We start from the raw sequence: 22,425 nt of genomic DNA, 5'->3' as shown, positions 1-22,425 counted from the left end.
GCATATATGCCCACACACACACACACACACACACACACACACACACACACACACACACACACACACACCAGAACATCAACAATTACTGAATGTACTGACATAAAGTTGACAGCTGAATTCAAGAGAGAAGATTCTGTAATACAGGGATGTATGTAAGACTGTGTACTCACTCTTGGCGACCCTCTTGCGGCTCTCCACAGGTTTGAAGTGAATGGAGGGCATGGGGCAGACTAGCTGCATGGGCTCTGCCTCTACCAGACAGGAAGCTTTCTTATCCCAGCCCGCCCCCTCCAGATACAGTCCCTGGATGAACACTCCATCCTGGAGGAGAGAGGGGGAAAACAAGAGGTCGAGTGCAAAACAAAGACACCGAGAGAGGGCACGCAGCGGCCTCCAGTGCAAGAATTTAATTGGCAAATAAATGTGTGGAAATGTTAAGTACTATTTGGCCGCACTGGCATGAGGACCAGTGATGACCAATCGAAATGTACAAACTCATAGCAAATATCATAAGTACGCAAACTCCCTATCTAAGCATGCATGGAAATTAAGTTACACACAGTAATTGCTGTTTTTTGATAGTTTCCATCTAAGTCAGCAGAGTTTCAGGGGGTGTTCACACAAAATTTGTTCTTACAATCCATCTACATTTTTTTAAATTGTCAGTCAATTCAGACATACATGGATATCTTGCCTGTTCCATCACATCTTGCTGTTTTTTTTTCTTGTGTTATTAAGATGCTGTGTTATAACAGTAAATAAAATCTCTCTAAACCCCTGTGCTCTGTCAGATTTGGTTATTCTCTTTTTAAATGTTTCTGATCACAAAAAATGTATCCTCTAAGTTCTGATATGAAAATAAAGATATATGCAGTGCTTAAATATTAATTGGGTCTGGGAGTATACAGTCAAGTAAATTAATAAATATTGATGATCCATGCTTTCATAGTAGAAAGATTAATTTGTTCACCAGATAATTAGTCTTGACCTTAATTAACAGCATATAGACACTCTGTGCATCTCATAGAGATATATTGTTAACACTTCATAACTTCAATTATTAGCATTATGGAACACTATATAAAGTTTCATTATTAGTTTTAGACATTTAAATAGTTATGAATTAAATTTTAGTTTGATATACACTACCATTCAAAAGTTTGTGTTCATCAAGACTTTTTAAAGAAATTAATACTTTTATTCAGCAAGAATGCATAATTGAACAAAAGTGACAGTAAAGACATTTATAATGTTATAAAAATGTATAATTCAAGTAAATGCTGTTGTTTTCAACTTTCTATTTATCAGTTAATCCTGAAAAATGTATCACGTTTTTTTTTTACAGAAATATTAAACATGTGGCATGATACTAAAGACTAGAGTAATTGATTCTGAAAATTCAGCTTTGCCATGACATGAATAAGTTACATATAAATAAATAAATAAATAAATAAATATAAAATGTATTTTAAATTTTAATAATATTTCACAATAGAAAACCGTTATTTAACATTTCAATAATAGTTCACAATATTGTATTGTTATATTGCCTTGGGGAGCATAAGATAATTTTCAAAAACCCCAACCCCAAACTTTTGAATAGAATATATTTGAATGTTTATGAACTACTAACAATAGTCAACAAAATATTGAACTGTGCAACTAAAAACTAGCAAACAATTTAAAATGTTAGCATAGAACCCTGGCATGGGCTGTTTTTCTGCTTTGGAGACATGCCACATGAGTAGTGAGACAGAGAGAGAGAGAGAGAGAGAGAGAGAGAGAGAGAGAGAGAGAGAGAGAGAGAGCAAGTGAGACGCAATGAGAGAGATGCAAATGTCAGGTGCATCAGCTCCTAATGGACAGCTGATGGCAGCAGTTACTCACCTTGGGAGGGGAATGCAGATTCTTGTCATCCATAGTGCTGACAATGAACTCCCAGGATAGAGTGTCTACAGACACCTGCACAGCAAACACAACACTGATATCAGAATCACTGCCAGCAGAAAACAATCTCACACACACACACACACACACACACACACACACACACACACACACACACACACACACACACACACACACACACACACACACACACACACACACACACACACACACACACACACACACACACACACACACACACACACACACACACACACACACACACACACACACAGAGTTACAGTACTGCCAAGATATAGCCACTTTAAGTGTATCCTCAGTTCTTACTAGCCACCTGTCGGTGTGTGGGGACATTACACATTAGGACATTTGTTTTTCAGTCCATTTGCTGCAGAATTGGCTGCCCTGAAGCGTCGCAGGTGTCTCTTGATCATCAGATGCAGCTCATTTTGCTGCTGTGCTCCTGAAGCTATTGAGCAGCTGAGCAGAGTGTGATTTTGGGGGAGTGTGTGAGAGCTCCTGTTTGCAGATCCCAAAAGGACCCAAGAATAAACATCATCACTGGGGCATTAGAAAGGTAATGGAGCAGTATTGTGCTGCGTCCCCAGCAGAATGTGAGAGTAAGTGAATGTGAATGCAAAGTGTCAGTAAATGTAATGCGGTAAAAATGTGTTACCGTGCATGTTACTCAAATGAATTATAGACCATCGGTTTGCTGTGATTGAAGTCCATATGAGAAATATAATGCTGCACTTGGGAAGTTTCCACTTGTGAGTTTGGAAATTGTAATTATGAAGTGATGTGCACTGAATTGATTTTGTTCAGAATAAAATGAACACAGAGCAATTTCATACTTCTTTCTCTCTCTTTAAATCCCCAGGAAGATGTTTTAGAGACTGGTGCACCAAAATGTAGTGCAGATGACTGACATTAGGTGTGTAATTGATGCTTTATCTGTGTATTTTATCATTCTTGTTCTTCTACAGAGAATGATGGGAAGTATTGCTTAGACACACAAGCATGTTGCCTCATAAACTGGCTGAATGAATTGTAGTTTGGGGCAAGATTTATTGATATTCATTATTAATAGCACACACAATGCATAGAAATCAATTGTACAGTTAACATTCACAGTTACAACTTATTACAATCAATAGGAATTTGTTTCTGCCATGATTCTGTCGTTTTTGTTCACAGGGATAGTTCGCCCAAAAAATAAGTATCTTCTTTAATGTACAAAAGAAGATTTTTTCAAAATAATGCATTGTTCTTTTGACCATACAGTGAAAGTCAGTGGGGTTGAGTGTTTTTTGGACCCTACTGACTTTGATTACATGGATTCTGAATCTAGTTCAGATAGTTACATAATTACTTTAGGTATAGTTACCTATAGTTATACTACCATTCAAAAGTTTGGGGTCAGTAAGATATTGTTAACGTTTTTAAAATAAATCGCTTATGCTCACCAAGGCTGCATTTGTTTGATCAAAAATACAGTAAAACTGTAATATTTTGAACTACTATTACAATTACTGTTTTCTATTTGAATATAACTAGAAAATTGTAATTATTTTTGTGATGACAAAACTGAATTTTTAGCAGAATTTACTCCAGTCTTCAGTGTCACATGATGCTTCAGAAATCATTCTAATATGCTGATTTGCTGTTGAAAACAGTTAAGCTGCTTAATATTTTTTGTGGAAACCATGACACATTTCTTTCAGTATTTTTTATTTATTTGAAATAGGAATATGTTGTAACAATGTAAAAGTCTTTACTGTGTCTTTTGATCAATGTATTGTCTTTGTATTGACACCAAACTTTTGAACAGTAGTGTATCTTTGACTGAGCTCTCTAGTGTGTGTGACTGACTGAGTTAAGTATAAGAGGACACTAAAGAGTCTTCACCACATGTGTTTGATGTCCTGAGAGTGTGCTAAGACTTTAAGTATGTGTGAATATGTATGAGTCTCATGATGTGTTGCTGGCTTTGTCTCACGTTGTTCTGGCGTGCAGAGCTCTGTAGTACAGCGGTGAGGAAGCCTGTAGGGAAGGTAAATCCAGACAGCCAGAAGAGGACAGGAGGGCGAGCAGTTTCCGCCCAGCGAGCAAACTGCTCCACGCGCTGGCACAGGTCCCTTGTCCAAGACGCCAAGGGCTTCAGAGATGGGTACGCCTAAGGATGGAGAGCATCTCATTACTGATGCGTGTCTTTTTTAGTGGTATAATTAAAATGATCTTACTGTTCTGCAACAGTACTTGCTCTCAGCAGGAACTTGACACTAGATTAATGAAATCTGGTCAAGGGCATAACATCAACTTCAAACGGCACAAAATAGCTTAGTGACATCTATCTCCGCTTACAGTAAGGCCTTTCATTGAGTATTGTGTAACTCCGAGTTCAGCTGGTTTATGAGAACTGCCGCTCAAGGCCATTGAGAGGATAAAAAGGAAGAGTTTCTGTGGGTTTGGATGAGATGCATTACTGTCTGTCATGAAGAATATCTTGATTGAACTGCAGGGTATAATATTACATCTGGACTCAAAAGAGTTTTAAACAAATCTTACATAACCAGATCGAATTGAGCAATTAAACGAACATAAATCTGACGGTGCAGAACAGTATGGTGCAATGTTTTCTGGAATTCTTGAGACTGAAGTAATTATTCACCCTTCAATGTTATTTTTGGTGTTCAAAGAACAAAGATATTTGGATTTGATAAAAAAAAAGAAAAAGAAAAATCAAACGTGAGTGTGGCTTGTGCCAAAGGAATTAGCATTTCAAACGCTGCGACTGCCACACAGCACAGGAAAATACTCATGATTAGTTTCATTTCACGCTGCGCCATAAAAAACCTTTATGCATTTAGGTTCTCGCTGGCATGAAAATGAGAACGTTTTGAGATATTTCTAGGCAGAATAAATGCTGTCGCTTTTACCCTTTGAAACTGGGACAACATGGAGTGATATAAATGAGGATAAAAGGTTTTGATGGAGTATATGCTGACGTTTTAATCTGATCTAGTACTCCAGAGCAGTAGTTCCCAAACTTTCCCACCACCCACGCAACAAACTGAAGCTGTGCATGAAAATGGGGTGCCCTAAATAATCAACCAAACCCTCGCTCTGACAAATTAATCACAATCATGGGAACAAGTGTATGATGTCCATTGTTGATTTTCTTAACTAGGCAGTTTAAAGACAAATCTGGTCAAACAGTAACATTTCAGCACCACTGAACAATGATTGACAATGAAAAAAATTGGGAGGAAAAATCAATCACATAGCATGTTATTAGAAATGACAAAACCAATTAACTGGCCTGCAGAGATCAGCTAGCGTTAAGGGCACATACATTAATGAATTGCACATAAATTAATTAGCTTTTATTAACATAACCTTGTGCTTTCAGCACAGGTGATTAAATTTCTGAACTTTTGAACATACACAAGATTAACTGAAAGTTAACTGAAATAATATGAGTTTAAATGGGAGTAGTAAAATTACTAAAATTAAAACTAGAATACACAAATTAAAGCTAAATGGAAATATTAAAAAAGTAATAAAAATATCCAAAGAAAATAAAATGAATAAGCCTAAACTAAAATTAAAATTAAAATGGAAAATACAAAAATAAAAGCTTATTCAAAATTGTAATAATTACTAAAAGTATGCAAATAGCACAAAAATTACACTTACTGGCACCTATGGACTTAAATTGTTCATCAAAGTAATGGACTTTATGCTCTCCTAATTTGTTTTTAGTAAGGAAAATTATACTTTTGATAATTATGAAAATAAGCAGGGGCACTTGAACAAAAGTGTTTTTAAAACTCTAATTTAGTTCTGTCAGTAATGCTTGTAATGTCTACTTTTTTTAATCAATAAGCTAACATGAATAACATTAAAGAAATTTTCCACCATTGCTTCTGTTTTCTTCGGTGCATCACAGGTATGGAAGCCTGGGGCTAACTGACATAAAGACACATTGTGAGACATAAAATCTCAATTGTGAAATATAAAATCATTATTCTGAGATATAAAGCCACCATTATGAGAGACAAAATTGCAGGAAACAAAGTCACAATTAGGCTATAATTTATTTATTTTTACTCAAAAATGGCCAGTCAGTGAAAAAAGAACACCAGATTCAATAAATGGTGTGAGTGTTATCTTTTAATAGCCTTTGAGGTCACAACGGGTTATGTCAATGTAACGTATGAGGCCTGACACCTCCACCACTCACAAACCAGCAGTTATAAAGAGCATGAAAGAAAGGAAGATGGGAGAAAAAAGAAATGATGAGTGAAGAACAGCAGAGAGAGTCAGCGGCAAATGAAAGTCATATATCTCTGCAAAGATACAACGAGTCACTGCCAAAATAAAACACTGGACAGAGACAGAGGAACTGTGCATTCAGTGTTAAAGATAGGCTGATGGGTGGAAAGAGAAGAAAGAGAAAAAGAGAAAGACAGTAATGAGGCACCGCAGATGGCAAAAGGACAGTCCCAGCTGGAGAGAAAGTCTTAATGGATGCTCTCCACTTATTTTGTTAAAGAGGCACAGAAAGATGGAAAACGAGGCAGAATAGAGGGATGGATGGATTGGTATTTGGATTAGTATATAGGCCATACGCTTACCAAAGATCTTCAAGTAAACATGGTTTTATTCAGTTTATTTGAGTCCAGTTATCCTTAGACATGAACCAAGAAGCCCCCCCCCCCCACACACACAAATCTACATCAGAGCAATACAAGGTCTAACATCTACTCTTGTTGACCTAAACACACACACAAGGGCATTAGAAAGGCCTGTGCATTCTTGACATGATTCGGGCAGCTCTCAGTCTATAATAAACACTAAGAGTGTTTAAACCCAAGACGAGTGTTTAATCCTCTAAATCTTGCTCTGTTCACCTCATCCTTCACAGAGCAATCCTCTCAACCATTCATTCATACACTCCTGTTGCTCTCCGCTGAACACACACCTCTGACCTCACAGCCCACTTTCACACACTCACGCAGGGCTGTATTACAACTACAACATGACCTGGTGTTTGTGATTCACAAAGTTATAAGCACTCTTCCAAAACCTAGTGAGATACTTACCTAGATAGCATTTCAGAGGGAGCAGAGGGAGCTCTAAGAGAACTTGTTTTGGCCAAATTGTAATTATTGCATGTATTCTGTGCAGAGAAGGCAATCCCAGATATACAGTATGTACACTTCCATTCAAAAGTTTGGGCTTGGTAAGAAATTAATATTTTTATTAATAAATAATGCATTAAATTAAACTTCTTATTCTTCAAGGAATCATAAAAGAAAGTACCACAGTTTTTACAAATGTTTCTTGAGCACCAAATGAACATATTAGCATGATTTGTGAAGGATCATGTGACACGGAAAGGCTGCTGAAATACAGCTTTGTCATCAAGTAATAAACTACATTTTAAAATATGAACAAATACACACTTAAGCACTTATTTCAAATTGCAGTATTTCATAGCATAATCATTTTTTTGTATGTTTGATCAAATAAATGCAGCCTTGGTGAGCATAAGAGACTCAAAACTTTTGAATGGTAGTTTATAGATGTTCTCTCTTACCTTTTCCCAGAGAGGAGGTACACGAGCATCATGGATATTGTGAAATATCTCCTCTAGACTGCTGGACATCACAACCAGACCTTTAATGCCCTTCTCTAGCTCTAAGAGAGACAATCTACACACACAAATATAGCACGGTTAGCATGTTAATATTCATAATCACATATGACTGTTACGCTCTCACACACAGACCTGATGGTGTGCAGCAGTGCGTTGTATCTTTGGATCTCCTGCAGCAGTACTACATTTAGAGGTGAAAGGTCATCCTTTAGCAACTTTCTAGTACCCTCATAGTCAATCTCAGCAGGAATCTTTTGCAGAACATCAGCAGAAAGTTCCAACACCTAAACACACAGAGTTATACACATTCAATTCTAAGTGTCACATATGCTGAAAGATCTTTAAAAATGCCATCAGAACAGTAAATTCAATCTATTTTTTATACACACCTTATCTTCCCTGCTGGCTCCAGTGCTGGTGGCGTCGGTGCTGGTGACTTGTGGCTGCAGAGACAGTAGTGTGTGGAAGAGGGTTCGAGCCTCTGTGATCTGGCTGGCGATGTCAGCATTGGGGTGTTGTCCAAATAGTTCTGGGTGCTCCAGTGCTGGCAACTGACCAATGAATTCCAAATATGAGGACTGAGGCCCATCACGAGGAACATAGTAATGTACCAACGAGGAGACCCTATACATGCAAACAAACAGCTTTTAAAGGCTTATAAAACCTAATTAAAACTGAAATAAAATAAGTTTAAGTTGAATCACTAAAATGACTAAAACTGAAATTGAAAAAAGCTAAATAAAGATTGTAGATTATTAAAAAGAAAAAAAATATGCACAGTAATATACAGTATATTACTGTGTTATTTGGTTGCATTGGATTTGTTGTGAATATTGTAGGTGCCAAAAGAAAAATCAGCAAAAAAACGCTATACTTCTGCGCCAGACTTGGCGTGAACAATCCTTGTATTGGCTCATAAAAATGTAAAGCTGTAGGGCAATTTCATACACATTCTCAAAATAACACTTTCTTTAGTTTTCATCTACAGGTCATATCAAATAACTGATAGTAGCTAAACTGTTTGTCAGTAAAACTTCACAGATACTGTAATTACTGCCAATTCCTACTTCCCCCTCCAAGTCCAGTGATCCATGCTACTGTATTTCATTTTTATTACTGCCTAAAACTTTAGAGCCGCCTCTGCTGTGCACTCAAGTCACCATGGAGGCACTGATTGAGGGTAATTATAGGATGTGGTTGCTATAGTAACAGATGTTCCATCCATGTATGCAGTATTGCTGGGTTCTGAAAGACCAGGGGACTCGGAGGAAATGGAACACATTTAACTCAGACGCTATGAGATTCATCTTTCGGCCCCATGGGGGAGCTGTTGGTCTTCGTTAGATCAGAACTGTGGCGGCAGACTTACCGGCTTCAAGAGGACACACGGGAATCCTCACAGCAGGGTAAAGAGGGGTGTCAGGGATCAAAGGGTGTGTGTGTGTGTGATGGCTTGACATATACTCAATGCAAAGTTTGTGTGTGAGCGAGTAATGAGAAGATCTGTTCGTGAGAGTGTCACTCTAAGAGATAGAGTGTTCGCTCTATCTCTTCATAATGTTCAAAAACTGGGACTAAGAGTGACGATCATACAAACACTAAAGACTCCGTACAGTGTTTAGACCGAACAGAGAGTGCATTAGAGATTCTGTGCATGTGGTTGGGTTTACTAGACTGTAGTTTGGGGACAAATTTGTCTCCAGAAGTGAGGCAAATCTGCCAAAACTTTACTTTAGGGATATTAATAAATTAAATTACTCATGTTTTTAATATAAAAATGGAAAAAGTTTTCTATAAGATGTAAGGTTAGGGTTTGATTTAATTACATTTTTTAAAACATGGATGTTCCCATTTAACTTCATAAAAATGTTTGTGTGTGTGAACTCACTTAAAGAAGGGCGTATCAATAACAGCAGGACAGAAATATAGGTTGATGTAGGTGGTAAGTAAACGTCGGTCCCAGTCGTCAGTCACATGTCCTCCATAGTTGATCCCAGCGATGAGAAACTTGAGAGCGTCCCAGGGGATTTCCTCATACTCATCCAAATAAAGACTCAGAAGATTCTCACTCACCTGAAAAACAAAGAGAGAGGAATAATTACCAAACAGTCAGTCTTCACAAACCCATACAGTTGTCAGAGATGCATATGAGTTCACAGATTTATTTATGGTATATTTTTAAAACATGTTTTTTCAATAACAATTTCATTGCCATAGGCAATACCTATTAAATATGCAGCTTATCTTGAGCTTAAAATATTATGCGAAATTTAGGCTACAGCATCACCAGGATGCAAAGGTGAACACAGTTTCATTGAGGGTATGTGCGAGGATAAGATGCATGCTTTCAACTATAATAACTTTGACAAGCTGCCAAAGTCCTAATAAGTTTGCAGCCTACAAAAATGAGTAGTGGACCAAATAAAATAAGGCCTTAACAGCTGTCTCAGATATGTGATTGGCTACAGACAAAAAGAAGGAAAACCAGTTTTTCTCCTAAATCAATGTGACTATACAAGAAGAAGTAGAAGAAGAATTTTTACATTTACTATTAAATTATAAAAAAATAATTGTACTATTATTTTTCTTAAAAAATGTGTGAAATTTAGTGATTTTGAGGATTATTGTTTATATTTTGAATGTGTACATTTAATAGCTTTCCCTATACATTAAATATATTTTGGGTACATGTTTATTTATATTTATTTTTATATGTATATATTTATTATATGATTGAAGTATACAACATGTTATTTTTTCTTGATTGATTGATTTAGTAGTAGTATGGGAAAGATCTTTAAATGAGACCAGGGGTCTAATCTACAAGTAGACACTGATGATGGTATGATATTGAAAAAGTTTTGTCTTTGCACTGTGCAATTTTTTTTGCACTTTTTGCATTTTTGTATTTTTATGGCCTGAATAAAGACTTTTGAAGATTTTTTTTTTTTGTGTGTGCAGGATTTCATGCTTTTTTATTACTATTGTATTGTAAAATAAAAACAAAAGCATATTTAATATTAATAATCATAACAAGTGAAAATAATTACTATAATTTGGGAAAAGGGTATAGCATGTTGCAATTTCAAATGCAAGATATAAGCGACCCCTGTGGAGTTTGTGTGGAAGCTATGAAATAAATGCACTAATAAATGCATGAAATAAATGTACTTTAAATGTACATGAAATTGATTTTTTTTTACTTAAATTTAAGCAATTCACATTGGTCATACTTTGGAAAACACAGAAATCCACATAACCATTGAAAATTCACATCCTTGTCTCTCTTTCTCTACCTCAAAGTCAGAGTCGTTGAAGCTGTAGACAATGTTCCAGCCGAGCTGTAGGAACTTCCTTCTCTCCAGGATGATGCTGTGGAAGAAGCAGAGAGTGAAGAGCAGCTTGTGGTACAGCAGCGGCCGCGAGCAGCGCGAGAACTGAGACTCAGACACCCGCTGATAGAGACGCTTCATATTCCACTTCACCCCCTACAGAGACACGATCACACACACACACACCAAGACCACTTTAATTACAGCACACACCATTTTAAATAGATCTCACGATACTGTGCAAAGTGTGTATATGTGTACCCTAGGAGGCTCAGTAGTGATTTTGATGCCCGTCTGCAGGATGGCAATGGGGAATTCTGGGTGAGGGGAGGAGCTTAGCCACAGTCGGAAATCTGGATGACATTCTTGGATTTGTAACTCATCTACTAGTTTATCCAGCTCACACATCCAAGAGAGAGACAGGTGACAATTAGCCAAGAACACCCAATGACCTGCCAAAGAGAATGAGAGATTGATTAGTAGATTTAGTAAAAGTACATTAGATTTCAAATTTTCTGAAGAAAATGCGAGTTGTGTTTGCCAATATTATTATTATTATTATTATTATTTTTATTTTTAATGAAATTGCTAAGCTGCTTTTAAAACATGTTTTAACATGTTGCTATGAAGCTGCTAGGTCGTTGCTTATTGGCTAAAGACAACATTCCAAAGTCTCTATGCTATTCATTCACTCTGATAGTCACTAAATATGGATCACCCCTAGTATTTTGTGACATCACAACCATGAGCACATTTACATATGACCACCACACAATATCTATTCATTATTCAGCAACCTTGTGAAGCACTGTTGTTCATTGCATGTGTGAAGAGGCTAGTCAGTCCTAGATGTCATTTAGAGACTAGAGACTACAGAGGCTACAGCTAAAGCTACTAAAGCTACCGTAGCAACATTCCCAAACTCACATAGCAGGGCATGGCGCTAGCAATGCCAAGGACATGGGTTCCCAGCGAATGCAAGAACTAATAACATCTATAAGTTGAATGCAATGTAAGTCGCTTTGGATAAAAGCATCTGCCAAATGCATAAATATAAATGTAAGCAACAAATGGTTTAATTCTCAGGGTCACAGAAAGTGTGAAAAAAACTCCTGTAAAAGTCAAATAAACTGCTTTTGGTGCAAAAAGTGGAATGTATACAGTATACTACCATTAAAAAGTTTGGGGTTGGTCAGATTTTTTTTGGTTTTTGAAAGAAATCTCTTATGCTCATGAAGAATGCATTTATTTTATCAAAAATACAGTAATAAGTGATGAGTATTTTACTCATACTGAATGTAGGCTCTGAGATGCACTAGTCCTCAACAGTGGAAAAACAAGGAAGTTCATTTGTGAGGAGAGCAATCACGTTTATTTTCTAAAACCAAAATGAAACTGAACACCATAATACTGCAATAAATCAAGGTCGACACATCATCCTCTTAAACGTCTACAAACACTCAAGTCTCATTTAAGCTCAAGCACTCAGAAGTAAACCAATATCCTTCAAAAAAATCTCTTCTATGTCCCCATCTCATATATGAAACACCTGCAATTCAGCAACTAGCTGCTAATGCACTTGCATTCACGGAAAGCAGCCTTGTTGACAAGTTTTGGGTGACTAAGACCCACAAGACCTTCAGTGCCCTAGATGGCGATATCACTTATTTTGTAGCAGAAATATACTGCTGCAGAAAAAGTTAGGTGCCATGCAAAATGTAATGTGCAACAGTATTACTCATCAGAAACGTAGTAAAGTAAAGAGTACATATACTTATTCAAAAATGTAGTCAAGTAGAGAGTAAAATTTGCTAATGTCTTTGATTAAAGGCACAATATGTAATTTTTTGCCACTGGAGGGCGCGTATTCAAAACAAACAAAGAAACAAAGGCGTAGTTAGATGACGCCGTGACTGAGTGTGGAATCATGGGAGCCGAAGCAATCCGATGGGACTCGGGCAGAAATCATGTTCATGGATGAGCTAATGTATTAAAGATTTATTAACATAGTAGAATGAAGCAGGGTGAGGCAGAAAGCCGTCGAAGCGAAACGAGGCCGCTGAACGAGCGTGACACACGACTCGAAAGCAGCGGAGCTTTTATTATGCCACAGTCGACCGCTTCCGCTCCTTCCGGAAAGCAGCGGAATTAAGCAGCGCTTTTTTATCATACTAGATACATTTGAACGTTCTGTTATAATGCTACTCTGTGCGGTCGTCACCTGTCTAAAAAAATGCATATCATATTAAAGCGTCTTTGGTGTTTCCATGTTCTCTACAAAACAAAACCGGAAATCGAAGGGTTATGACGTCATTGGCAGGCGACACAATGACACAATGACACTATGGACACGGTCCGTGTCACTAGTTAAAATTGCTTATTTCTCTGGATTTAAACATTCTTCGAAACATTTGGGATAATGTAAGTACACAAGTCAGCAAAATATATAAAACTGTTCTAGTGGTTTTTGGATATTTTAATGAAAAAATCTTACATATTGTGCCTTTAAGTACTTAAGTAATTAGATTTACTCAAACACTTTACACCACTGCCATTACTCCAGTATTCAGTGTAATGTGATCCTTCAGAAACCATTCTAATATGCTGATTTGGTGCTTCTCTATTTATATCAATGTTGAAAACAGTTGTGCTGCCCTTTTTTTTTTTTTTTTTGTGGAAACTGTGATACATTTTTTTCAAGATTCTTTGATGAATAAAGTAAAAAAAAAAAAAACATTGTAAATGCCTTACTCTCACTGATGATCAATTTAATGCAAACAAATAGCTAAATAAAATAATTTCTTTTAAAAACAAAAATAAATAATTAAATCAATCAATCAATTTTACTAATCCCAAACTCCCAATCTACTCATCTAACTTAATTTTGAGGGCAAACCATTAAGAGTTATCAGAGGAAGCTATAAACAGGGAGATAAATAGTGGCAAAAACACAGGCAGAGAGATCACCTCACCATTTGCGACTCCCTCTTTGATCAGCCGCGTTGCGATGGGTGCCTGGCCCTGACCCAGTGAGAGGGCAAAGAAGCGCTGACCCATGCCTGACGTCTCTGCCAGCTGAACCAGGGCTGCTGTTGGGTCCACACCAGGGGACAGCACAAAGATCAGAGGAGTCCTCGTGGTGCTGTCCGCTAAAACCTGAGGCACACACACACACATATAGAGTAAATGGGTTTTGGTGCAAATGCAGATGATTTTTTGATTCAGATGGTTTCTATTTTCTAAGTAAATGCAAAAGTCAAAATGCATACTAAAAAACTGAGAGAAAAATGAAAAAGGGGGGAAAAAAATCAGTTGCATTTAGGTAACTCTGAAGCATATCTGATTTATTTCATGCAGTCTCTCACTCTCTGTCTAGAGGGAGATGCAGGCTGGCAAAAAAAAAGCCCTGGTGTTGGTAAGTTGTGTTGGTTATTATGCTCCAGAGGTCCAGAGAGGTTAGAGTTAAAAAGCAGTCTCACATTCAATTTTCTGAGTTCAAAAGCTGAAAATGTCAGCTTCTTATAGAACGGTGTCATTAACAATCTGAGTACATTTCACCTTAATGTAACACAAATCTCACCCAAGAGCCAGTATGATATAAAGAACAAAAAAAGTTAATTTATTTGCTCATTGATTCATTTTCATACTAAGCTTTAAGGTGAGAAGACATCTTTGTGTGTGTGGGTGTGTATGTGTGTGTGGGCGACACTCACAGCCTTCATATCGAGAATGGGCGGCTCTACGAACTGAGAGCCCAGGTTATTGATGACGAAAGTCATGACGCAGAGAGAGACGCGATCCTGTCGGAGAGATCGTACAATCAACATCCTCTGCAGCTCATTGCAGTTTTTTTGCCATTCTCCTGTGCAGAGAGCGAAAGAGAGGAAAAACAAAACAAAGAGGCAGATTGTGGCATTCAGGTCAGGAAGGGAGAGAGGGAAGAGAAATGTAGTATAGTATAGTATATATATTTATTTAATGCCATGTCAGCATCAAAGGCTATTTTCATGGCAAAAACTATAAAAAAAATATAAGTATAACAAATACAATAAAAACCACCAAACAAACAAACACAAGTTATATAACACAATATTTTTTGGGAAGAGAAATGAAGAGGGAAATTAAGAAACAAGGTGATAATGTGTTTCACTTCACTAACTTTAAAAGGGGACTTTTCATTGACTTGTATTGTTTTCATATTGCTCTAATGATATTTTCATTCCCTAACTAGGATCTCTGAACCATGAATCTTTTTTTAAGTACCAGAACTGAATGATATTTTCTTCAGGTTAATGGCAGATGCATTCTTCTGCCAGTGTGGACAGAACACCATTTTAAATCCATACAACTCTGACATTGGCTCTGATTCCCATTAAGAACCATTAAGGAGCCAGAATCATTCTGATTGTAAGATTCCTAACCCAAACCAAACCTTATATCCTAAAATTAGGTTCCCACAATGTACGCAAAACTTGACGCCCACACACAGACACACACACACACACACACACACACATTACCAGGAAGCGGTGCTTTCTCTGGTTCTGGATTGGTGTACCAGAGGTGCCAGTCTCGAGGGTACTGCTCAAACGAGGCCATGAGTCCATGGAAATTAGTCAGCTTATCCAGTTCAGTTATGTTGTCCCAGTTAGAGTCAGACAGCCAGATAGAGCAGGGGTTATCCATCTGTTTCTCCTTATCCAGAACCTAACACACACATACACACACACCACACAGATTACTTTATGTAACATGAGGACTTTTTTTTATTTTTAAACAAGTCAAAACAATCTTTTCCAAAAATCCACTTTCAGAACCAGAACACACACACAAACACACTCCCCCCTGCAGCTCTCACCAGTCCCCCCCGGAGAAAGAAGCTGTATTCATCAATGCTGAGCTTTCTGGACGCCTCCAGGATCTTGGCGCACATGTGGAAACTGAACAGGAGCTTGTGACACTCAAACAGTCCTCGACAGGTGTATCTGCAAACAGATCAAACTCTCTGACATCACTCTGAAAGTCAGCTTAATATGATTTAAAAAAACATAAAAAAATGTGAGATGACAACGAGCAAGCACTACATGATGATTATATATGTGGCTGTATATGTGTGTGCATCATTTATGAAAAATTTCCCATGGGTAAATACAGTTATTTACATTTACATATGAAGACATATAAAAATAAAAACAGTGTAATGCTACATAAATGCTATGTACATGCACAACTGTTCAAAAGTTTGGAGTTTTTTTTAAATTTTTTTAAAGAAATTAATACTTCTATTTAGCAAAGACCCACTGAACTAATCAAAAGTGACTGTGACATTTCAAAATAAATGTGGTTCTTTAAACATTCTAGTTCAAAAAGAATCCTGAAAAAAAAAAAATTACTACGGTTTCCACAAAGTATTTTAAGCACAACTGTTTTCAGTTGTGGTAATAAGAAATGTGAATGATTTCTTAAGGATCGTGTGACACTGAAGACTGGAGTTATAGCTGCTTTACCATCACTGGAATAAATGACATATTAAAATATTTTTATTTCTAAACAGTTACTTAAATTATAATAATATTTCACAATATTATTGTTTTTATTGCATTTTTTTATCAAATAAATGCAGCCTTGGTGATCATAAGAGGCTTCTTTCAAAAACATAAAAAGAAATCGAAATCGTACTGATCCCAAACTTTTGAATTGGTAGTGTATACAGTATATATAATTTACACAGAAATATTAAAATAGCTTTTATATTTTATTTTTTGTTACAATTAAAATAGTTTGAATAAAAATGTAATAATCTTTAAAATAGATTTTCATGCTTTAAGACACAAAACTTATTCTTAAAAGGCATTTTGAAATTAGAAAAAGTACATGCTACAGGCATCTGTAGGTTTTAATAAAAATCAACCTCTGGGGCATAAGAGTGCAAGTACAGTGAAAAAACTCCAAAAACTGCACAGTAACAAAGGAACACCTCTGTAAATATATGCATGTGTATGTGAGTTTGTGTTTCAGACCTGTAGACGGCATAAGTGTGATGTCTGTTGAGGTTGTTTATCCTCTCCTCCAGTTTGTGGCTGCGGGGGCTGCTCTCTATACTCAGGGTGAACAGGTTGATGTAGGCGTCCAGAGAGAACTGATACATGGGATCTATATAGCCCAGATCATTCAGTACAAAGAACAGGATGGACGCCCTCTGGGCGCAGGGGCGGTAGGCCTGAACACACACAAACACACACACAGAGTGGTGTCTATAGCTTTATCTGCCTCTCCTTCTATCAACATCCTCATCTCAGCAGTCTTTTTATCTCTCTGCCTTATTCAGAGGTGCAATCTTTAATCCAATCAGGCAACCCTTTCAGCACCCTCCCTCACACCATCTCTCTCTCCTTGACCTCCCCCTCATCCCCCCCTCTCTCTCTCACCTCTCTGGCGGTATCGATTTGGCTCTCGGTCAGTTCGCTGATCTCCAGTTGTTCTGCGACCTCCGTGGCCGTGACTTTGGAGGTCTGCAGGGTGTTCACCAGCTGAACGTCATCCAGCAGGGAGCCGGACGCCTCATTCAGCAACCTGCACACACACACAAACAAAATGGATGAGTGCAAAATGTGAAACTTGCTAGTATAAATACACTGTTGATTAGAATTACTGATGTGTTAGTGGCACTTGTATGAAGGTGCTAATGCAGAGCTGTGACATGTGCGAGCGTGTGTGCCGCCCACCGCAGGATCTCGTCCTCCAGCTCCTGCAGTTTCCTCTTGCCAGAGGCGATGTTGATCACCAGAGAGTCCTTCTGTTCCTCCAGCTCAGGACGCTCCTTCCTCACCACGATCCCCAGCAGCTGGGCCTCCAGACCCTGATGCACACAGAGTTATGTTTCATCCTCAAAGACCTCTGTCATGGGAACAAGTTCATTAACACACACTGACCTGTTCTTTAACAGCAAAGTTGACAATAGTGGTTTTGGAAGAGATTTCAGGAGTGTAATGTGGATTGGACAGTTTGGTGGTCATGTAGAAACGGAATTCAGGACTGTATTCCACTTCTTTATCTCCCAGTTTTAACAAGAAACGCCCACCTGCAGAACACACACAAGAGATATGCAATATTTCCACAGATCATTCCTTGTGGAATTCGAACCTACAACCTTGCCAGGCCAAATTTTTTATCACTGTGCCAAATTTTACTTGCCCCGGTGACAGTTTCTCTGGCCCTAAATAGCATTATACCAGTAAATTACACTGCTATAACATAAAAAAATGCTTTCAACAGACACATATTCATATATACACAACCTGAACCCATTACATCCTGCATATTCTGTCATCCTGATTAAGCAATGTTATCAGTCAATGGTGAGTCGTGTGCGTGTTTGTGTGTGTATAGAGGGGACTGACCAACTTTTGTGAGGGACTTGTTGAGAATGGGAGCTAGTGAAGGATCTAGTTCCTCTTGGACGTTCTGCAAAAGAACTGGGGAACCAAACTGCACCGCATTCTCCAGGATCCGCAAAAAATCTGGCATCTGCAGGTCTATTACCTTCAACCCCTGAGAGAGAGAGACAACATGAGACTAGAAGAGAACATGAAGGGTACACAGAGGACGATATAATGACATCAACTAAGAAGAAAAAAGTAAAGGTAGCAGAGAGGATAAATATGATTCAAAAGTGATAAATGGACATCGAAGAAAGAAAATGGGACTTGAAAGAGATGGAGAAGAGCTGGAGGAGGCAGAAAAGAGGCTTCGGCTCTTTCATTTTGTTATTGCTCGTAAATGTCAACGTTTAACTGTAGCGTGTGAATGGCACTCGCCGCTCCAGACACTCACCACTACAGATGAGAAAAGACCTGCGAAGAGGAGGAAAAGGTCACAGACAGAAAGAGAAGAAGAACAGAGGCTGAAGCTGAACAGCAAATTATCCTGAGAGATGAATCGAAAGTGTGCGTCCTCCTATGTCTCCTGAACATACATGACAGCCTATCCATCCATCCTTCTGTTTGTCTATCTATCTATCTATCTATCTATCTATCTATCTATCTATCTATCGTTCAGCAAACAAAACCCACCCCAGCACAGAGACACAGAGAGCGAGTGTATTAATGTGCATCTGTGTTCAGAGGGAGTGATAAATGGAAGGTGTATTCTGCTGAAGGAGAGCAGGTGAGGAGATGCGGCCTCACAGGGGACGCAGTTTCCAACTCACAGGAGAATTGAGTTTGGAGTTCTTGTATTCTAATTAAGGGCTCTGAAAATGGCTCGTCTGTGGGTTAGACGGTGAGTCATGTGATGAGGCATCGTGACTCTGAGCAGGTAATGTTGGCACTGAATGTGGGTTATGTTTTTCTCCATGGAGAATTAGATCTAACACTGTCTAATAATCACGGCAGTCTCAGTTTCCATTGTTTCTGCCCTGCTCTGATGTCTGTATTTGTTGCCAAGACATTTCCAGCAAAATAATGTAGTCTGAGTTCAGTAAAAGGATTCTATGAACTTATATATATGGGATATGTGTATGTGTGTGGTGTGTGTGTGTGAAATATTCACCCGTTTGGACTCCATGTTCTTAATCCACTTTAGCGCTTGTCCTTGAGGGTCCACCATTAGTGGCCATCTGTGACGAAGGACAGGGAGAGAGAAACATTAGCTCTTACTATAAATGCATGTCACATTATCCATAAATCGGCTATTTCCTAATAATCCATAATCTCAAAATGCCATTAATCTGTTTGGTGTGTGTGTGTATGTGTGAGGGAGGAAATTAGCATTAGCTATAAATGAACAATCCAAAAAAACCGAGCTTACTATTATCTTTAGCTAATTATTCTCCAATCACTATTCATTACTGCTCATTATTCATGAGATATCATCATTATTCTAATTAGCGTTAAGGGATTGGCTCTCTGGGCCTGACCGGTTGCCACGGGTGACGATGACTCCGTTCTCAGTGGAGAAGGCATCAGACGGAAGGCCTTGGATATTCCACTCGCGCACTGCCGTGGGTTTAGACAGGAACATGGCAAAGCTGAACCCCGGAGAACACGGCACCCCCAGTTCTCTCACCTAGAGATGAAAAGGGTAGCGGAGGATTCGGGCAAGGACATTTGAACGAGAGGAAAGAGAAATGAAGTGTTAGAGCTGTCACCTGCATAATGTCATAATATTCTAACCTGTGAAGTGTGCAATACTATGCAATACTGAACCAGTTTTCAATGCAAAGCTATGAATTAAGTTACAGCAAATTATCTAGATCAGTGGTTTTCAAACTTTTTTTAAGAGTGACCCTATTTTTTCTTTTAAATTTATGAAATCTATCTATCTATCTATCTATCTATCTATCTATCTAAGCTATGAATTAAGTTACAGCAAATTATCTAGATCAGTGGTTTTCAAACTTTTTTTAAGAGTGACCCTATTTTTTCTTTTAAATTTATGAAATCTATCTATCTATCTATCTATCTATCTATCTATCTATATCAATAAAATTAATTAGCACTAAGTTTATACTGGGTGCTAAAGATGAGCTAAGGCAAGACAGACAGACAAAGAAAATGACAGTCGAAACAACAGACAGAGTAACATAAAAAACAATAGTCACAGAAAGACAGGCAGACAAACAGATTGACACCTACAACAATGGAATGAACGAATGACAGAAAAAATGGCAGACAGGCCAATAGACAGAAAGACAATGAAGGAAGGACGGACGGACGGACGGACGGACGGACGGACAGACAGACAGACAGACAGACAGACAGACAGACGGACAGACAGACAGACGGACAGATACATAGATAGATAGAATGACAAAGAAAAACGCAGACAGAAAGATTGCCAGAACGATACAATGACAGAAAGAGGGACAGACAGATAAGAAAAAAAGACCATCAAAAACAACAAAAAAATAAAATGATAGAGAATAACAGACAGGTAGACAGATACCTGTTTCATCCAGATATTTGTGACCAGCTCATCTCTGTAGTTGGACAGGAAAGGGCCCATGTAGGACAGGAAAGCAGCAGCCAGCAGGCAGTCTCCCACCAGACAGGACATGTTCTTCTCCAGACCCTGAGCCATCACACACACTCACAATCACATCAGAGACCCCTGGCTGCATTTTCACATCCACATATAAAACATCAAGGTGACTGGAGGGTGACTATGTGTGTGTTTGTGCGTACAGCCACTGTCTCCTCCCAGCGAACTCTCTCTCCTGCCAGTCCAGACACCAGCTTGCCGGCCCGGTCCAGTTTGAGCTCCATGTCCTCAGATTTCCTCCGTAGCTCCTCTTTCTGGGCCAGCTTTTCATCATATTGCCGCTTCAGCTGATCCAGTTTCTCTCCTACCTATAGACACACATACACAAACATGTTTTTAGCACTATATAACTCAAATAGTATTAACATAAAGTCATGCCCACATGCATGCACAAATATAGTGCAGGACAGACTGACACATGCTGACCTCTCTAAGTTTGCCCTGGGCCTCAGCCAGTGAGGCCTGTTTCTCAGCCAGCTGAGTCATTGCTCCATGCAGCCTGGCTCTCTTTGGCTCAACCACCCTGAAGATACGGCCATATACCTGATATATACACACAGAAAGGTATGAGAACATAAAAAAAAAAAAGTTTTAGTGTCAAGACCCCTTTACACCAATAATGATAACTTTAACAATATCTAAAAGAAATTCTTAAACTTTAACTATTCTTAAAGTCTTTCCTTCCCTATTGTGGCTTATATCTAAGAGAAACAGCTATTTTTTATATAAAAAGGGCAGCATAACACCATTCTGGTGTCGTAACCGTTGTAATTGTTCATGATTGTTGTACCTCCATGGCCCTGACCCACATGCAGAGGGACTTTGCAGCCAGTGAGACCCGTCCGATGATCTCAGGCTGGAAGTCGGGCTGCGTGCAGTACTGTCCAATGGTCTTCAGCACGCGGTCGGAGATGTTGTCCTTATCAAAATTCACCAACTGCTTAATGAAGTTGCCCTCTCCTAAAACAAATGGCTTGAATTCAGCCTCAGGCAAGCACATATTTCATTTTTTTTTTCTGCAATCTGTTCTGTGGTTATGTGCTTTCTACCGCATTGTGCTGACCTTTTTAAATATATCCTGGCATGCTAATGAATCACCCAACCCTCCCCTTTCTCTGTTTGGCTCATGTGATTTTGGTTATACAGTAGTCTGGTATGGATTTCATGACTGAGCCAGTGCCTGAATCCATGTGTGACATCAGTGTGATGGAGTGATTTAATAAAGATCTGGAACTTTCTCTTTCTCGTACCCAGTTGTCTCTTGGCCTCCGCCCAAGTTGGATCACATCCTCTGAGGATCATAACTGCCTGCATGACGGTTTCCACAAGAGCTGGAGGTCTGCCATAAGACTTGATCTCCGTCATATCTTTCTTATTCAGCGACTCCAGAGCCTGAAGACAGTCCAACAAGATTACCACAGTTTTTTCATGTGCTGATGAAAACATTATGTATCACATATTCAGTTGGCACTGCAGCTG

General features: G+C 38.4%; 1 protein-coding gene across 1 annotated transcript in view; it reads right to left on the bottom strand.

The window, feature by feature from the left end:
• The window catches only part of dnah2 (dynein, axonemal, heavy chain 2), a 163,408-nt gene that overhangs the window by 673 nt on the left and 140,310 nt on the right, over positions 1 to 22,425 (bottom strand). Inside the window, exons 63-87 of the mRNA XM_016454789.1 lie at positions 22,197 to 22,338; positions 21,737 to 21,906; positions 21,373 to 21,489; positions 21,090 to 21,254; positions 20,851 to 20,976; positions 19,823 to 19,971; positions 19,456 to 19,522; positions 18,306 to 18,456; positions 17,838 to 17,986; positions 17,631 to 17,764; positions 17,334 to 17,478; positions 16,926 to 17,125; positions 15,764 to 15,890; positions 15,426 to 15,612; positions 14,619 to 14,767; positions 13,878 to 14,061; positions 11,167 to 11,357; positions 10,870 to 11,061; positions 9,462 to 9,646; positions 7,963 to 8,197; positions 7,706 to 7,857; positions 7,514 to 7,628; positions 3,908 to 4,084; positions 1,888 to 1,962; positions 160 to 321 (exon numbers count right to left, since the gene is read on the bottom strand). Of these exons, the coding sequence (XP_016310275.1) occupies positions 160 to 321; positions 1,888 to 1,962; positions 3,908 to 4,084; positions 7,514 to 7,628; positions 7,706 to 7,857; positions 7,963 to 8,197; positions 9,462 to 9,646; positions 10,870 to 11,061; positions 11,167 to 11,357; positions 13,878 to 14,061; positions 14,619 to 14,767; positions 15,426 to 15,612; positions 15,764 to 15,890; positions 16,926 to 17,125; positions 17,334 to 17,478; positions 17,631 to 17,764; positions 17,838 to 17,986; positions 18,306 to 18,456; positions 19,456 to 19,522; positions 19,823 to 19,971; positions 20,851 to 20,976; positions 21,090 to 21,254; positions 21,373 to 21,489; positions 21,737 to 21,906; positions 22,197 to 22,338 (3,846 nt within the window). The remainder of the gene's footprint in view (positions 1 to 159; positions 322 to 1,887; positions 1,963 to 3,907; positions 4,085 to 7,513; positions 7,629 to 7,705; positions 7,858 to 7,962; positions 8,198 to 9,461; positions 9,647 to 10,869; positions 11,062 to 11,166; positions 11,358 to 13,877; positions 14,062 to 14,618; positions 14,768 to 15,425; positions 15,613 to 15,763; positions 15,891 to 16,925; positions 17,126 to 17,333; positions 17,479 to 17,630; positions 17,765 to 17,837; positions 17,987 to 18,305; positions 18,457 to 19,455; positions 19,523 to 19,822; positions 19,972 to 20,850; positions 20,977 to 21,089; positions 21,255 to 21,372; positions 21,490 to 21,736; positions 21,907 to 22,196; positions 22,339 to 22,425) is intronic.

Source organism: Sinocyclocheilus anshuiensis, unplaced genomic scaffold, assembly GCF_001515605.1.
Source record: "Sinocyclocheilus anshuiensis isolate Anshui unplaced genomic scaffold, SAMN03320099.WGS_v1.1 scaffold99, whole genome shotgun sequence".
NCBI lineage: Eukaryota > Metazoa > Chordata > Actinopteri > Cypriniformes > Cyprinidae > Sinocyclocheilus > Sinocyclocheilus anshuiensis.
The sequence above is the reverse complement of the archived record's forward strand: the minus strand, read 5'-3'. Positions and strand labels throughout refer to the sequence as shown.